The 14,457-nt window shown below is 45.0% G+C and overlaps 1 protein-coding gene across 1 annotated transcript in view; it reads left to right on the top strand.

The window, feature by feature from the left end:
* ttc16 (tetratricopeptide repeat domain 16) overlaps nucleotides 1–14,457 on the top strand; it is a 135,474-nt gene that overhangs the window by 90,950 nt on the left and 30,067 nt on the right. The window contains exons 13-14 of the mRNA XM_078550257.1: nucleotides 7,576–7,702; nucleotides 11,369–11,582. Of these exons, the coding sequence (XP_078406383.1) occupies nucleotides 7,576–7,702; nucleotides 11,369–11,582 (341 nt within the window). The remainder of the gene's footprint in view (nucleotides 1–7,575; nucleotides 7,703–11,368; nucleotides 11,583–14,457) is intronic.

Below are 14,457 nucleotides of genomic sequence, written 5' to 3'. Positions count from 1 at the left end.
AATATGTTTACGGCTAAGAAAAATTTTTGGTGTCTCAGGGAACCAAGAAATATGGGGAGCAAGCGAGAAAGTGGAATTGAAGCCGAAGATCAGCCATGACTCTATTGAATGGGGGAGCAGGCCCAACGGGACATAAGGTCTACTCTTGTGACTATTTCTTATGTAAGCCATTAACTTGCTGAAGATGCGATTCAGGCGTCTGGATAGATCTGCAGCGGGTCCCCTTTAGTATGCACTAACAAGGATGTCTGGAGTGGTAGTGGTGTGTTGTGCCTTGCTCAGTTGTGTTGCAGAGATGACTGGAATTGCAAGAGGAGAAAGGTCATGACCGCTCTGCATTCTTGGAGGAGAATGATGAGGACTAGGATGAGGATAGTCAATTGAACAAGTGTAGATTAACTAGGGGGACAGTAGCAAAGTGGTAATATTACTGGATAGTAATCCCAGAGGCTTGGACTAATGCTCCAGAAACTAATTCAAATCCCACCATGGCAGCTGGGGGAGTTTACATTCAATTCATTAATAAATCTAGAATGAAAAGCAAGTTTCATTAATAATGATTATGAAACTACCAGAGTCATAAAAACCCATTTGGTTACTAATACCCTTTGAGGGGAGGAAATCTGCCTTCCCTTCTTGGTCGGGCCTACATGTGACTCCATCCCATTGCATTGTGAATGACACTTAACTGCCCTCTGAAATGACCTAGTAAGCCGCTCTGAAGAAGAGTCATACGGACTCAAAACATTAACTCTGTCTTTCACTCCACAGATGCTGTCAGACCTGAGTTTTTCCAGCATTTTTTGTTTTTGTTTCAGATTTCCAGCATCCGCAGTATTTTGCCTTTATTATAGTAAGCCACTCAGCTGTATCAAACTGCTACAGAAAAGTCAATAGAATAAAAATAGATGGATCTCTCAGCATCAACTTAGGCACTGGCAACAACAAAAGCACACCCTGCAAAGTCCTTCTCACTAATATCTGGAAACTTGTGCCAAAATTGGGAGAGCCGTCCCACAGATTAATCAAGCAACTGCCTAATATAATCATACTCATCGAATCATACCTTACAGTCAATGCCCCAGGCTCCACAATCACCTTCCCAGAGGTGGCAGCAAAGTTGTATAGAGTCGGGAGGGAGAAATAAATAGTTTATACTTCTCATTTGCAATTGTGTGTTAGCCAGTACTTGTTTTAAAATGAATTACAGGAAGATATAAATGGGATGGTCAAATGGGCAGATAAGTGGCAAATGGAATTTAACCCTGAAAAGTGTGAGGTGATACACTTTGGAAGGAGTAATTTGTCAAGGAAGTATTCAATGAACTGCATGACACTAGGAAGTTCTGAGGAACAAAGGGACCTTGGCGTGTGTGTCCAGAGATCTCTGAAGGCAGAGGGGCATGTTAGTGGGGTGGTGAAAAAGGCATATGGGACACTTGCCTTTTTCAATCAAGGCATAGATGACAAAAGTAGGGAGATCATGTTGGAGTTGTATAGAACATTGGTGAGGCCACAGCTGGAGTACTGTGTTAAGTTCTGGTCGCCACATTATAGGAAGAATGTGATTGCACTGGAGGGGGGTGCAGAGGAGATTCACCAGGATGTTGCCTGGGATGAAACATTTTAAGTTATGAAGAGAGGTTGGATAGACATTTCGTTGGAGCAGAGAAGACTGAGGGGTGACCTGATCGAGGTGTACAAGATTATGAGGGGCATGGACAGAGTGGATAGGGAGCAGCTGTTCCCCTTAGTAAGGGTCAGTCACAAGGGGACACAAATTCAAGATGAGGGGCAGGAAGTTTAGGGGTGATGTGAGGAAAAACCTTTTTACCCAGAGGATGGTGATGGTCTGGAATGCGCTACCTGGGAGGGTGGTGGAGGCGGGTTGCCTCACATCCTTTAAAAAGTACCTGGATGAGAACTTGACACGTCATAACATTCAAGGCTATGGGCCAAGTGCTGGTAAATGGGATTAGGTAGGTAGGTCAGGTGTTTCTCGCATGTCGGTGAAGACTTGATGGGCCGAAGGGCCTCTTCTGCACTGTGTGATTCTGTAATCATTGAGTTTTTGGAAAAAACCTGGTCAGAGTCACTTTTCTTCTGGGTACTAGAGGTATAGGTACACAATTGGCCATTTTGGTGAGAAAATTAAACATTTAAATTAACGATATGGCCTACAGAGTAGTGGGACTTGATAATTCACGTACGCCTCCCATCCTGGTCGTAACAAATGGTAGTGGACAATTAAACAACTAAGCAGAGGAGGTGGCTCTATAATTATGCCCATCCCACTGATGGAGGAGTTCTGTATATCAATGCAAAAGATGAGGCTGAAGCATTTGCAATCATCTTCAGTCAGAACTGTTGGCTAGATGATTCATCTTGGCTCCTGAGGTCCCCAGCATCACAGACTCCAGACTTCAGAAAATATGATTCACTTAAATTTTTGGATATCAAGAAACAGCTGAAAGCACTGGATACAGCAAAGGCTATGCGCCCTGACGACATCCTGGCAGTAGTACTGAAGACTTGTACTCCAAAACTAGCTGCAACCCTAACCCAAGCTGTTCACGTACAGCTACAACACTGGCATGTACCCAGCAAAATGAAATTGCCCAGCTCTGCCCTGCACACACCAAAGCAAGGCAAATCCAAACCGTCCAATTACCGTCCCATCAGTCTCCTCTCAATGATCAGTGAAGTGATGGAAGGTGTCGTCAACAGTGTTATCAAGTGGTTGTTACTCAGCAATAACCTACTCACCGTTGCTCAGTTTGGGTTCCGTCTGGGCCTCAGACCTTATTACAGCTATGGTCCAAACAGACAAAAGAGCTGCATTCCAGAGGTGAGGTGAGAGTAACTGCTCTTGACATCAAGGGAACATTTGACTGAGTGTGGCACCAAGGAGCCCTAGCAAAATTGAAGTTAATGGGATTCATGGAAAACTCTCCACTGATTGGAGCCATAACTAGCACAAAGGAAGATGGTTGTAGTTTTTGGAGGCCAATCATCGGAGTCCCAGGACATCACTGCAGGAGCTCCTCAGGGTAGTATCCAAGGCCCAATCATTTTCAGCTGCTTCATCAATGACCTTCCCTCCATCTTAAGGTCAGAAGTGGGAATGTTCGTTAAGTGTTCAGTAACATTCAAAACTCAGATAGTGAAGCATTCTGGACAAGATTCAGGCTTTGGCTGATCAGTGGCAAGCAACATCTATGCCACGCAAGTGCCAGACAAATAGGTGACTATCTCTAATAAGAAAGAATCTAACCATCTACCCATGATCTTCAATGGTATTACCATTGCTGCATTCCCCAACATCAACATCCTGAGGGTCACCATTGGCCAGAAACTGAACTGGACCAGCCATATGAATACTGTGGCTACAAGAGCAGGTCAGAGGCTGGGAATTCATCTCCTGACTCCCCAAAGCCTGTCCTCCATCTACAAGGCACAAGTCAGAAGTGTTCTGGAATACTTACCACTTGCGTGGATGAGTGTAGCCATAATGACACACACACAGCTTGACATCATCCAAGCTAAAGCAACCAGCTTCATCCCATCCACCACTTTAAATATTAATTCCCCACATCACTGTCACACAGTGGCAACAGTGTGTGCCATCTACAGATGCTCTGCAGCAACTTACCAGGACTGCTTCAACAGCACCTTCCAAACACGTGATCTCTACCACCTAGAAGGACGAGGGCAGCATATGCATGGGAACACCACCACCAGTAAGATCCCCTCCAAGCCACTCACCATCCTGACTTGGAAATATTGCCATCCTTTCATTGTCACTGGATCAAATCCTGGAGCTTCCGCCCTCACAGCAATGTGGAAGTACCTGCACCAAATGGGCTACATGGAAATAGATATTATGTTTGACAAATTTATTTGAGCTCTTTGAGGAAGTAACAAGCAAGGTGGATAAAGGGGAACCTGTGGATGTGATGTGTTTTGATTTTCAAAAGGTGTTGGACAAGGTACCAGATCACATGGTGTAGGGGGTAACATATTAACATAGATAGTGGATTGGTTAGCTAGCAAGGAGCAGAGAGTAGGGATAAATGGATCACTTCTGTTTTGACAGGCTGTTACTAGTAGAGTGCCACAGGAATCTCTGCTGGGCCTCAACTATTTACAACCTATATCAATAACTTAGATGAAAGGGCTGAAGTATGGTAGCTAAATTTCCTGATAACACAAAGATAGGTAGGAAAGTAAGTTGCCTAGAGGACATAAAGAGGGAAAAAGGGATTTAGATAGATTGAGTGTGTGGGCTAACATTTGGCAATTGGAATAAAATGTGAACTTGTCCACTTTGGCAGGAAGAATAGAAAAGCAGTATATTAATTAAATGGAGAGAGACTGCAGAACTTCACATTACGGAAGCATCTGGGAGTCCTGGTACATGAATCGCCAAAGTTGGTGTGCTGGTACAGCAAGTATTTAGGAAGGCAAATGGAATGCTGGTGTTTGTTGCAAGGGAAATCAAGTATAAAAGTAGGGAAGTGTTGCTACAGCTGAACAGGGCCTTGGTGAGACTGCATCTGATGTACTGTGTACAGTTTTGGTCTCCTTAAAGGATATAATTGTATTAGGAGCAGCCCAGCCAGCGAAGCCCACATCCCTTGAGTGAATTTAAAAAAAACAATTCATGCTTCATTTAGCTCTAGGCTCAACTCTTCCAATGTGTTTCTCACTGTTTGTGAGCTGCATCCTACACAGACTCCAATTCACCTGAAATATTGTCATCCTCATGCTGTCAACTTTACCCATCTTCCTATTCTCGAAAGCCATGTGTACAAATGTTTATATTCATTTATGGGATGTGGGTGTCGCTGGCAAGGCCAGCATTTATTGCCCATCCCTAATTGCCCTTGAGAAAGTGGTGGTGAGTAGCCTTCTTGAACCGCTGCATTCCCTGTGGTGTTAGGGAGGGAGTTCCATGATTTTGACCCAGCAACAGTGAAGAAACAGCGATATATTTCCCAATCAGGATGGTGAGTGGCTTGGAAGGGAACTTCCAGGTGATGGTGTTTCCATGTATCTGCTGCCCTTGTCCTTCTAGATGGTAGCGGTTGTGGGTTTTGAAGGTGCTGCCTCTGGAGCCTTGGTTAGTTTCTGCAATGCACCCTGTAGATGGTACACTTTGCTGCCACTGTGCATCAGCGGTGGAGGGAGTGAACGTTTGTTGAAGGGGTGACAAACAAGTGGGCTGCTTTGTCCTGGACGGTGTCAAGCTTACTGAGTGTTGTTGGAGCTGCACTCATCCAGGCAAGTGGGGAGTATTCCATCACACTCCTGACTTGTGCTTTGTAGATGGTGGGCTGGCTTTGGGGAGTCAGGACCTGAGTTACTCGTCGCATGATTCCTAGCCTCTGACCTGCTCTTGTAGCCACAGTATTTATGTGGCTAGTTCAGTTCAGTTTCTGGTCAATGGTAACTCCCAGGATGTTGTTAGTGGGGGAATCAGCAATGGTAATGCCATTGAATGTCATGGGGCAATGGTTAGATTCTCTCCTTGTTGGAGATGGCCATTGCCTGGCACTTGTGTGACATGCATATTACTTTTCACTTATCAGCCAAGCCTGGATATTGTCCAGATCTTGCTGCATTTGGACATGGAGTGCTTCAGTATCTGAGGAGCCGCGAATGGTGCTGAACATTGTGCAATTATCAGCTAACATCCCCACTCTGACCTTATGATGGAAGGAAGGTCATTGAAACAGCTGAAGATCGTTGGGCCTAGGACACTAGCTTGAGGAACTCCTGCAGTGATGTCCTTGAACTGAGATGGTTGACCTCCAACAACCACAACCATCTTCCTTTGTGCTTGGTATGTCTCCAAACAGTGGAGTTATCCCCCTGATTCCCATTGACTCACATCTTGCTGGGGCTTCTCGATGCCATACTCAGTCAAATGTGGCCTTGATATCAAGGGCAGCCACTCTCACCTTGCCTCTGGAGTTTAGCTCTTCTGTCCAAATTTGAACCAAGTCTGTGAGGCCAGGAGCTGAGTGACCCTGGCGGAACCCAAATTAAGCGTTAGTGAGCAAGTTATTGCTAAGCAAGTGCCGCTTGTTAGCACTGTTGATGACCCCTTCCATTGCTTTACTGATGATGGAGAGTAGAGTGATGAAGCGGTTATTGGCTGGGTTGGATTTGACCTGGTTTTTGTGTACAGGACATACCTGGGCAATTTTTCCACATTGCCGGGTAGATGCCAGTGTTGTAGCTGTATTGGAACAGCTTGGCTAGGGGCGCAGCAAGATCTGGAGCACAAGTACTATTGACGGAATATTGTCAGGGCCCATAGCCTTTGCAATATCCAGTGCCTTCAGCCGTTTCTTAATATCATGTGGAGGTCAATTCCCTCCCAACTGTATACCACTGTGCCGCCACCTCTGCTGGTGCTGGTGATGGTGATGGTGGTGTGTGTGGGACATGATCTGCAAGGTATGATTCCATGAGTATGACTACATCGAACTGTTGCTTGACCAGTCTCCCAGCTTTGGCACAAGCCCCCAGATGTTAGTAAGGAGGACTTTGCAGGGTCGACAGGGCTGGAACGCTGTCCTTTCCAGTGCCTAGGTCGATGCCAGGTGGTTCATTCCTTTTTATTGGCTTTTTAGCGGGTTGATACAACTGAGTGGCTTTCCCTAAAGGACATTAGTGAGCCAGATGGGTTTCTACAGCAATGGTATTTTAATTCCACATTTTTATTGAATTCAAATTCCACTGTCTGCCATGGTGGGATTCGAACCCAGGTCCCCAGAGCATTACCCTGCGTCACTTGATTACCAGTCCAGTGACAATACCACTACGCCTCCCCCGATGACGGACAGGGTCTTAGTTTCCATGCTGCCTAAGTACCAAACCACCCTGGTCAAAGTCACCAGCATCATCCTTCATGAAGCCTTCTTAGCTCAGTTGGCAACCTTCTTTCTTTCTTCTGAGTCAGTAAGCTATGCATTTAAGTCCCATTACAAACTTGATGAATATATTCTCAGCTGACACCTCAACTTGAGTAAAGGATGGCCTCTCCAACAATGCAATACCTTCTCAGTGCTGCACTGAAATGTCAGTCTAGATCTATGCCTAAGTCTTTTCAGCAATGACTTTGATTGTCCCCCCCACTAATAGTAAGCGTATTCTAATTTCTTATGTGAGAGGACCTTTGGACATTTTACTGTATTAAAGGCACTAACATTTATGATGTTGTTGGGAAAGCAAATTTGCTAGTGCAGCAGAGAGCATTTGGGATCTCCAGTCAGTAGCCACATAGAGAAACAGGGCACTGACAAAGGCTGTTGGAATCCATTGATGGTTAGCTTTGAAAGGTGGGTTTTGTTTATGTCTCCACTGAGAAGTAATAAAACACTATTTTGAATCAAAAATATCTTGTAATCAGATTGTAAAATACTGGAATTATTTCACAGCCAGATAACCAGAGCTGATATTATGATCATCTACCTAAATTATATTTTCTACCCTTATCCATGGGATAGAATTAAAAGAGAAATGCTGCCACATGTAACATTTAAACAATTGTTTCACTGCATGCAGGAGTATCCACTTCTTATGCATTGTGTGTTCGTTATGATGGCATTGAAGTTGACGATTCATATTGTGATTCTGTGACTCGGCCAGAGCCAGTGCGTGAGTTTTGTATAGGAAGAGAATGTCAACCAAGGTAAGTAATCGATTTTCTTTTTGTATTTTCCTTTCCCAACCGGTGTTTATTAAAACAGCACTAGTGCATTAAATATTGATTTGTAACCAAATTAGTCACATATGGTGTTAAGGGAATGTGACAGATGGGTAGATAGATAACAAGGGAACAGAAAGGAAAGAGTAAATGAATTTTTTTTTTGCATTGATAGAATTTGTGTAGTTGCTGTACATCAGGGATCTGTTCTAGAATTTCTTTGGCTTTACTTTCCATTTCTGTAACTGATTTGGATATAAACATTAGGGGAATAATATTGAAGTTTGCTAACAGAAAATTAAATGAAATGCCATATGGAAAGTTACTGGAAAATGGGGCTGCCCCCCCCACCCACCCAATATCCTGCTCCCTGCTAAAAGGTCAGCGGTGCACCTGCCCACGGTCCTGACAGCTGCCCTGCATCAATGTAATGTTGGGAGCAGCATTAATTGCTTTAAGGCAACGCTTCCACCCCTATCTTGGGACGAAGTCCTGTCTTGGGGAGCTGCCAGCCAGTCGGATGACTAGCAGCTCTGTAGTCCCAGCAGCACCAGGCAGGTGAGTGGCCAATGCTGGGACCACAACCTGTCCTGACAAAGAGGAATCCAGACTAAGAGGTAAGTCCAGAGTAGAGACAGGAGCAAGCTGGCAGGTCAGTGGGCCTGATTTGAGAGGCTGTGAGGGAGATTAAAAAGGGAAGTAACTAAGTAACTGTCTCCTGCTCCAGCCTGTGCTCTCTACAAACGTAACTGTCTCTTGTAAAATAAAACTAAGTTCAGTGTTGGAAAGAAAAAAGAAAGAAATAAAATAAAAAGGGAAGTATGACCTGCAGGGGGCTGTGAGTAGGTGCCTCTGATTGATCCAGGGCCCGACTGCCCACCATCCCTACCCACTCTCGCACTCCTCTCTCCACCTCCCCCCCCCCCTCTCTCTCTCTGTCTCCCTCCCCCTTTTCCCCCCATCTCTCCTCTTACTTCCCCCCCGCTTCCCTACTCCCCTCCCCCTTCCGCCCCCCCAACTCTTCTCTGTCCCCCACCACTCCCCTTCCTCAACTCCTCCCCTTTCCCCTTCTCCCCCTCCGTGGAAAGCTGCCGGGCCTCCCTCCCACCGCAGATAAAATAACAACAGGCGTAGGATGAGGCCCTTAACTGACCATTTAATTGTCCACTTAAGGACCTCAGTAGGCCCAAGGGTGGGCATGCCATCTGGCACCTCCCTTGCCTCCTGTTTTTATTCATTCGTGGGATGTGGGTGTAACTGGCTAAGCCAGCACTTATTGCCCTTGTTCAGAGAGTACTTTTAAGAGTCAACCACATTGCTGTGGGTCTGGAGTCACATGTAGGCCAGACCAGGTGACAATGTCAGATTTCCTTCCCTAAAGGGCAGTGAACCAGGTGGGTTTTTACAACAATCGACAGTGGTCATCATCAGACTTTTAATTCCAGATATTTATTGCATTCAAATTCCACCATCTGCCATGGCAGGATTCAAACCCGGGGCCCCAGAGCATTACCCTGCGTCTCTGGATTACCAGTCCAGTGACAACACCACTACACCATCGCCTCCTGTAAGATTCCAAACAGGTTGGGAGTGGGCAGGCAGGTTGCAGGAATGTCACCTGCTGGATTTTATTAGCACCCCAGCTTTCAATCCTGCCAGCAGGGGACCATAAACTTCAACCTGTGGAATGCTTTAGTGCAAGTGGTTATTGAAGCAGAGACTATAATATCATTTAAAGGGAATTGAATAAGGATTTCAAAATGAAGCCTATAAAAACACAGAAATGAGATTAGAATAGCGGTTCCCAAACATTGGGTCACAACCCCCAATGGGATTGCAGAACCGGCAGTTGAGGTCGCAAGCTTCCCCTCCTTCAAGGCAGCAATGGCAAGTGTAGAGGAGAGACTCTGAGACAGCCCTGGACCCACTGGACTGATGCCACCAAACAGCAAAAGGGTGGATGGTGAGCCCAGAACACCCGTCATAGAGTAATACAGCATAAAAACAGGCCCTTCGGCCCATCATGTCCATGTCAGCCATCAAGCACTCATCTATTCTAATCCCAGCACTTGGCCCGTAGCCCTGTATGCTATGGCATTTCAAGTGCTCATCTAAATACTTCTTAAGTATTCCTCACAACATTTAAATGTTGTGAGAATGTCCTTTAACCTTAGGAAGTACCAATCGGGCCTGGGATGCCTGTGCGCTGACTTGGCACAGGAGGAGACGGACAAGTGTAACTAAGTGACTGATGAAGTGCAGTAAAAAATGGGAGGTCATATGGCTGAGCCAGGAAGGTTTCAAACTTCACTGTGTTTCTGCTCCTGTTTACCAGTTGTGCAGGCTCCCTACCTCTAACTGCCAACTCTGCTTCACAGGTACTGGCAACTGGATCAAAGGTGGGTGGTGGCAGTGGAAGAGGGGCTGATTACTGTGTGTGGGGGGAAGAGGGGAAAGGAGAGGTCCTGATTACTGTGGGAAATGGGGCTGATGTTTGAGTGTGAAGGGAAAGGAGAGAGGGATTTCACTGAGTCTTCTGTCACCAGGCAATATGGAGAGCTTGGCTGAAACCTACAAAGTACTTTAAAAACACAGATTCTCATATTTATACGATGTATTACATGTTGATCTATATTACATGAACTTTAACATTCAGTATATAATTATTACTGTATTGCTTTATTGCTGTTTTATTTCTGCTGGCTTCTGGCATCACATTAATTTCAAATGTTAAAATGGGGTCACGGAAAATCAGTTGGCTAGCGCTGGATTAAAAGTTGAAGAGCTAGCACTGGGGTAAGTGCAATGGGATGTATAACTCCTTTGACGTAACTCATGAATGTATTTCAAGGACTGGTTTTATATAAGATTTTCTTCTTCAGTTCTGAACGTAGTGAATTTTTGATCTACATTAAACTGCTAAATGGAGATACGGGGCAGAAATTGTCTGGGTCTGTTTTTCAGCCCAGACTCAGTGCTGTGCAAGCAGCTGCGCTTGAACCAAAAGGCCCAAGGATCAATAGAAATTGGACCTCACAGTTAATGTGCACCTGATAGGATAAAACTATTTAGGCCAGCTTGCCTTGCCAAGGAAAGAAGGATACAAACAAGAACAGAAGATGTGTATGCCTGTACATGCCAAATTTTGACAAATAGCCTGTGCGTGATTGGTGAAAACAGCATTAAATTTGCAGTTTTGAAAGAAAATAGCAGATTATAAGGGCAGGAAAAGGCTATTAGGCCCAAGTTTAGGAACATTTTGATCCATCTGCCAACCCCAGAATTCAAAAACAAAACACAATTCACAACATATATCCCCAATTAATTTTCTCTCAATGCCTATCCAACTTTCTTTAGAACTACTGATGTCAATGGCCTTGATTGCCTTCCTGGGCAATGCATTCCAAATATTCACCATTTGCTTATAGACTGGTTCATGTTGTTTTCTTAGTTTCATCCCATGTTCCCCCTTTGTGCTCTTAAGACCATGGCAAAGTTACTCAGGGTTCAACTTGTTAATACCCTTAAAGATCTTAAATACTGCATCTACTCTTTCTTTCGGCTGGCTCCTTTTTAATCTGGAATAGGGGAGACAGAGAATGTTCAAGTAACATGCACTGATTTATCCTTTAAATAAATAAATTTTTGCAGGTGGGAAACGAGTAGCTGGAGTGAATGCTCACGCACCTGTGGAGAAGGACACCAATTCCGGATAGTCCGCTGCTGGAAGATTATCTCTGCAGGGTTCGACAGCTCAGTGTACAATGAAATGTGTGAATCAGCTGATCTCTCCAGACCATCAGAACGTAAAACATGCAAAAACCCAGCTTGCGGCCCACAATGGGAGATGTCGGAATGGTCAGAGGTAGGATTATTCCATGTCTATACAGTTAACTAATATTGTTTCTAATGTTTATTCAGTTGTTGAATTCCATGTATCATGTCTACATTAAAAAGTCTAATCGGGGGATTACAAAGGATTCCTGTTTCGAAGAAAATTTTATCCTGAGCTATTTGTTTTTTAGAATCAAATGGGGGAAAAATGGATCAGGCCTGAAAACGGGTACAGGGATTGGGACCTATTTCTTCCAGTGCAGGCAGCTTGCTCCTTATCATGATTGTAACTTCAAGCCAGTACTAAGCGTGATGTTGAGTGGCTGTACGCCTGAACAGGGGGCACAAAATCATGAGACACTAGCACGAGTCCAAGCTAGCCTGCATTATTTAAAGCCAGCCTGCACCTCTTAAAATGGGGTGCATCTTGGCTAGAACAGGTGTTGGAACTGGTATGACCTTGGAAAGATATGGAAATGGAACATGACAGAGAGCATGCCCCAATGTTCTCTAATGCATGACTCTTGTGAGGCCATTGAATTTGATGGAATACTCTCTACTTGCCTGGATGAGTGCAGCTCCAACAACACTCAAGAAGTTCGACACCATCCAGGACAAAGCAGCCTGCTTGATTGGCACCCCATCCACAAACATTCACTCCCTCTACCACTGACGAACAGTGGCAACATGTGTACCATCTGCAAGATGCAGTGCAGGAACTCGCCAAGCTTCTTTAGACAGCACCTTCCAAACCCACGACCACTACCATCTGGAAGGACAAGACCACCACCACCTGCAAGTTCCTCTCCAAGCCACTCACCATCCTGACTTGGAAATATATTGCCGTTCCTTCACTGCTGATTGGTCAAAATCTTGGAACTCTTCCCTAACAGCACTGTGGGTGTACCTACACCACATGGACTGCAGCAGTTCAAGAAGGCAGCTCACCACCACCTTCTCAAGGGCAATTAGCGATGGGCTATAAATGCTGGCCTAGCCAGTGATGCCCATATCCCATGAATGAATAGAAAAAAAATTACAGCACTGCATCCAGGTCATCAGAGCTAGACTGCTAGCATTAGCCTGCAACACTTGGAAACCTTTGTGCAGGAGGTCAACAGTAGGAGAGAATTCCTCTATCAATGGAGGCCAGGAAGACCGCCAGGCAAGCTCTCAGAAGGCAATTGGAGCCGAGAGCCTTGTAGGTTTACGCCAGCAGTGTAAGCCCCGAGTGGATGTAGTAATGAAAGAAATTTAATGACCTTTTAGGGTTCATGAATGCATTTTCAAATGCCACACTGCACCATCTACATCACGAGGGTTACATACTGCTCAATGCACCACACCCCCATCTCTCAACTACTAACAGTTTCTATCAATCAAGACTTGTATCTAAATTCATAGTTCATCTCACCTTCACATACTTAGCACTGCTGAAGCCTAGCACCCACCTCACACCCTTGCACACATGGCCAGCTATGTTCAATTGTTAGGAAATAGAGTTTAATTTGTATTTCTGTATTTTGTGGGTTAAGAGGATGAAACCTGAGATGCCTCTGTTTGAAATGAGTTTTATGAACCTTTAAGTGGAGAGCTGCGTTATCAAGGAGGGGTAGTAATGTAGGGAAGTTAAAACGAGGTAGAAAAAAACTGTGCTGTGGGATCCAGAGAGGGAGGCAGCTACTCACACACACACTGTGAGTTCAGTTGGATGGAAGAGGTCCTGTTAAGTGAAGTTAAGAGTGAGGAGTAGAGAAAGGCTCCAAGCTTAAAGGCAAAAGCTGCAGGATGCAGATTGAAAGCAATATAAGTTTGTGAGAAGACAGAAGATCCAAGGAGACAGCTGAAAGTTTGTAAGTGAAGCAGTGGTGTTCTGTTGGCACAGCTGAGCATTTGAGAGAGCATGCATAGGCGGAAGCTTGAATGCAAGTGACGATCCAGGGGAGAGGGATATTCGAAGGAGAGTTCGAAACCTTGGAGGTGGACCTTTGCGAAAGGCGTCTGAGAGAAAGCATTGTTTGGGAGAAGATCCCGAAGCGGGTTCTTTGAGAATGGAGATTGGAAATCCTCGTGTGAAAGACAGAGTTCACTGAGACTGGTTGGCTCACAGTGTGACAAGCACCTGAGGGGAGTTGAGGAGAAATCCATAGCGCCTGTTGGGGGCAGAATCTTCTGGTCGGCGTGCAGGGCAAATGATGCGCAGTGACTGCGTGCGGAAGAGTGCAGGCCCTGACTCTCCCTCTCCCTCTCTCTCTCCCTCTCTCCCTCCCTCTCTCCCTCTCCTCCATCCGTCTCTCTATCTCTCTCTCTCTCTCTCTTCCGGGTGCACGTCAGGCTAGGCAGGCCTTAATTGGCCCACCCACGTAAAATGGCGGCACACAGTCAATCGCGGGCAGCGATTGGCTGCGTGCCCAATGGGGAGAAAATACACCCCTTGGTTTCAAAGTGGGGCGTGCCTAACCGCAGGTCGCCTATTGGTTTTGTCACGAAAACAAGACATTGTAATATTTTTCTTCTGGTAATGATCCTGGCATATTTTATGTGATGAAAGCTGGACTGTAATTTGATTAGGAGCTAGAGTAACGGCAAGAGTCTAAAGTCAACAGTAAGAAGTAGTATTGATATATTAATAATCCAAGAGGAACTTCAATCAGAGTTTTACATAAAGCAATAACAGGAATAGTTTGAATTGAATTGTTTTAATTCAAAGGGGGATACATGCAGATTGTAAGGAAGTGAGGTAAAGATAAGGTAAGATAAAAGCAAAAAACTGCGGATGCTGGAAATCTAAAATAAAAATACCTGGAATAACTCAGCAGGTCTGGCAGCATCTGCGGAGAGGAACACAGTTAACGTTTCGAGTCCATATGACTCTTCAACAGAACTAAGGAAAAATAGAAAAGAGG

Source organism: Cetorhinus maximus, chromosome 10 (assembly GCF_964194155.1).
Source record: "Cetorhinus maximus chromosome 10, sCetMax3.hap1.1, whole genome shotgun sequence".
In the NCBI taxonomy this organism is placed as follows: Eukaryota; Metazoa; Chordata; class Chondrichthyes; order Lamniformes; family Cetorhinidae; genus Cetorhinus; species Cetorhinus maximus.
This window is presented reverse-complemented; position numbering and strand designations above follow the sequence as displayed.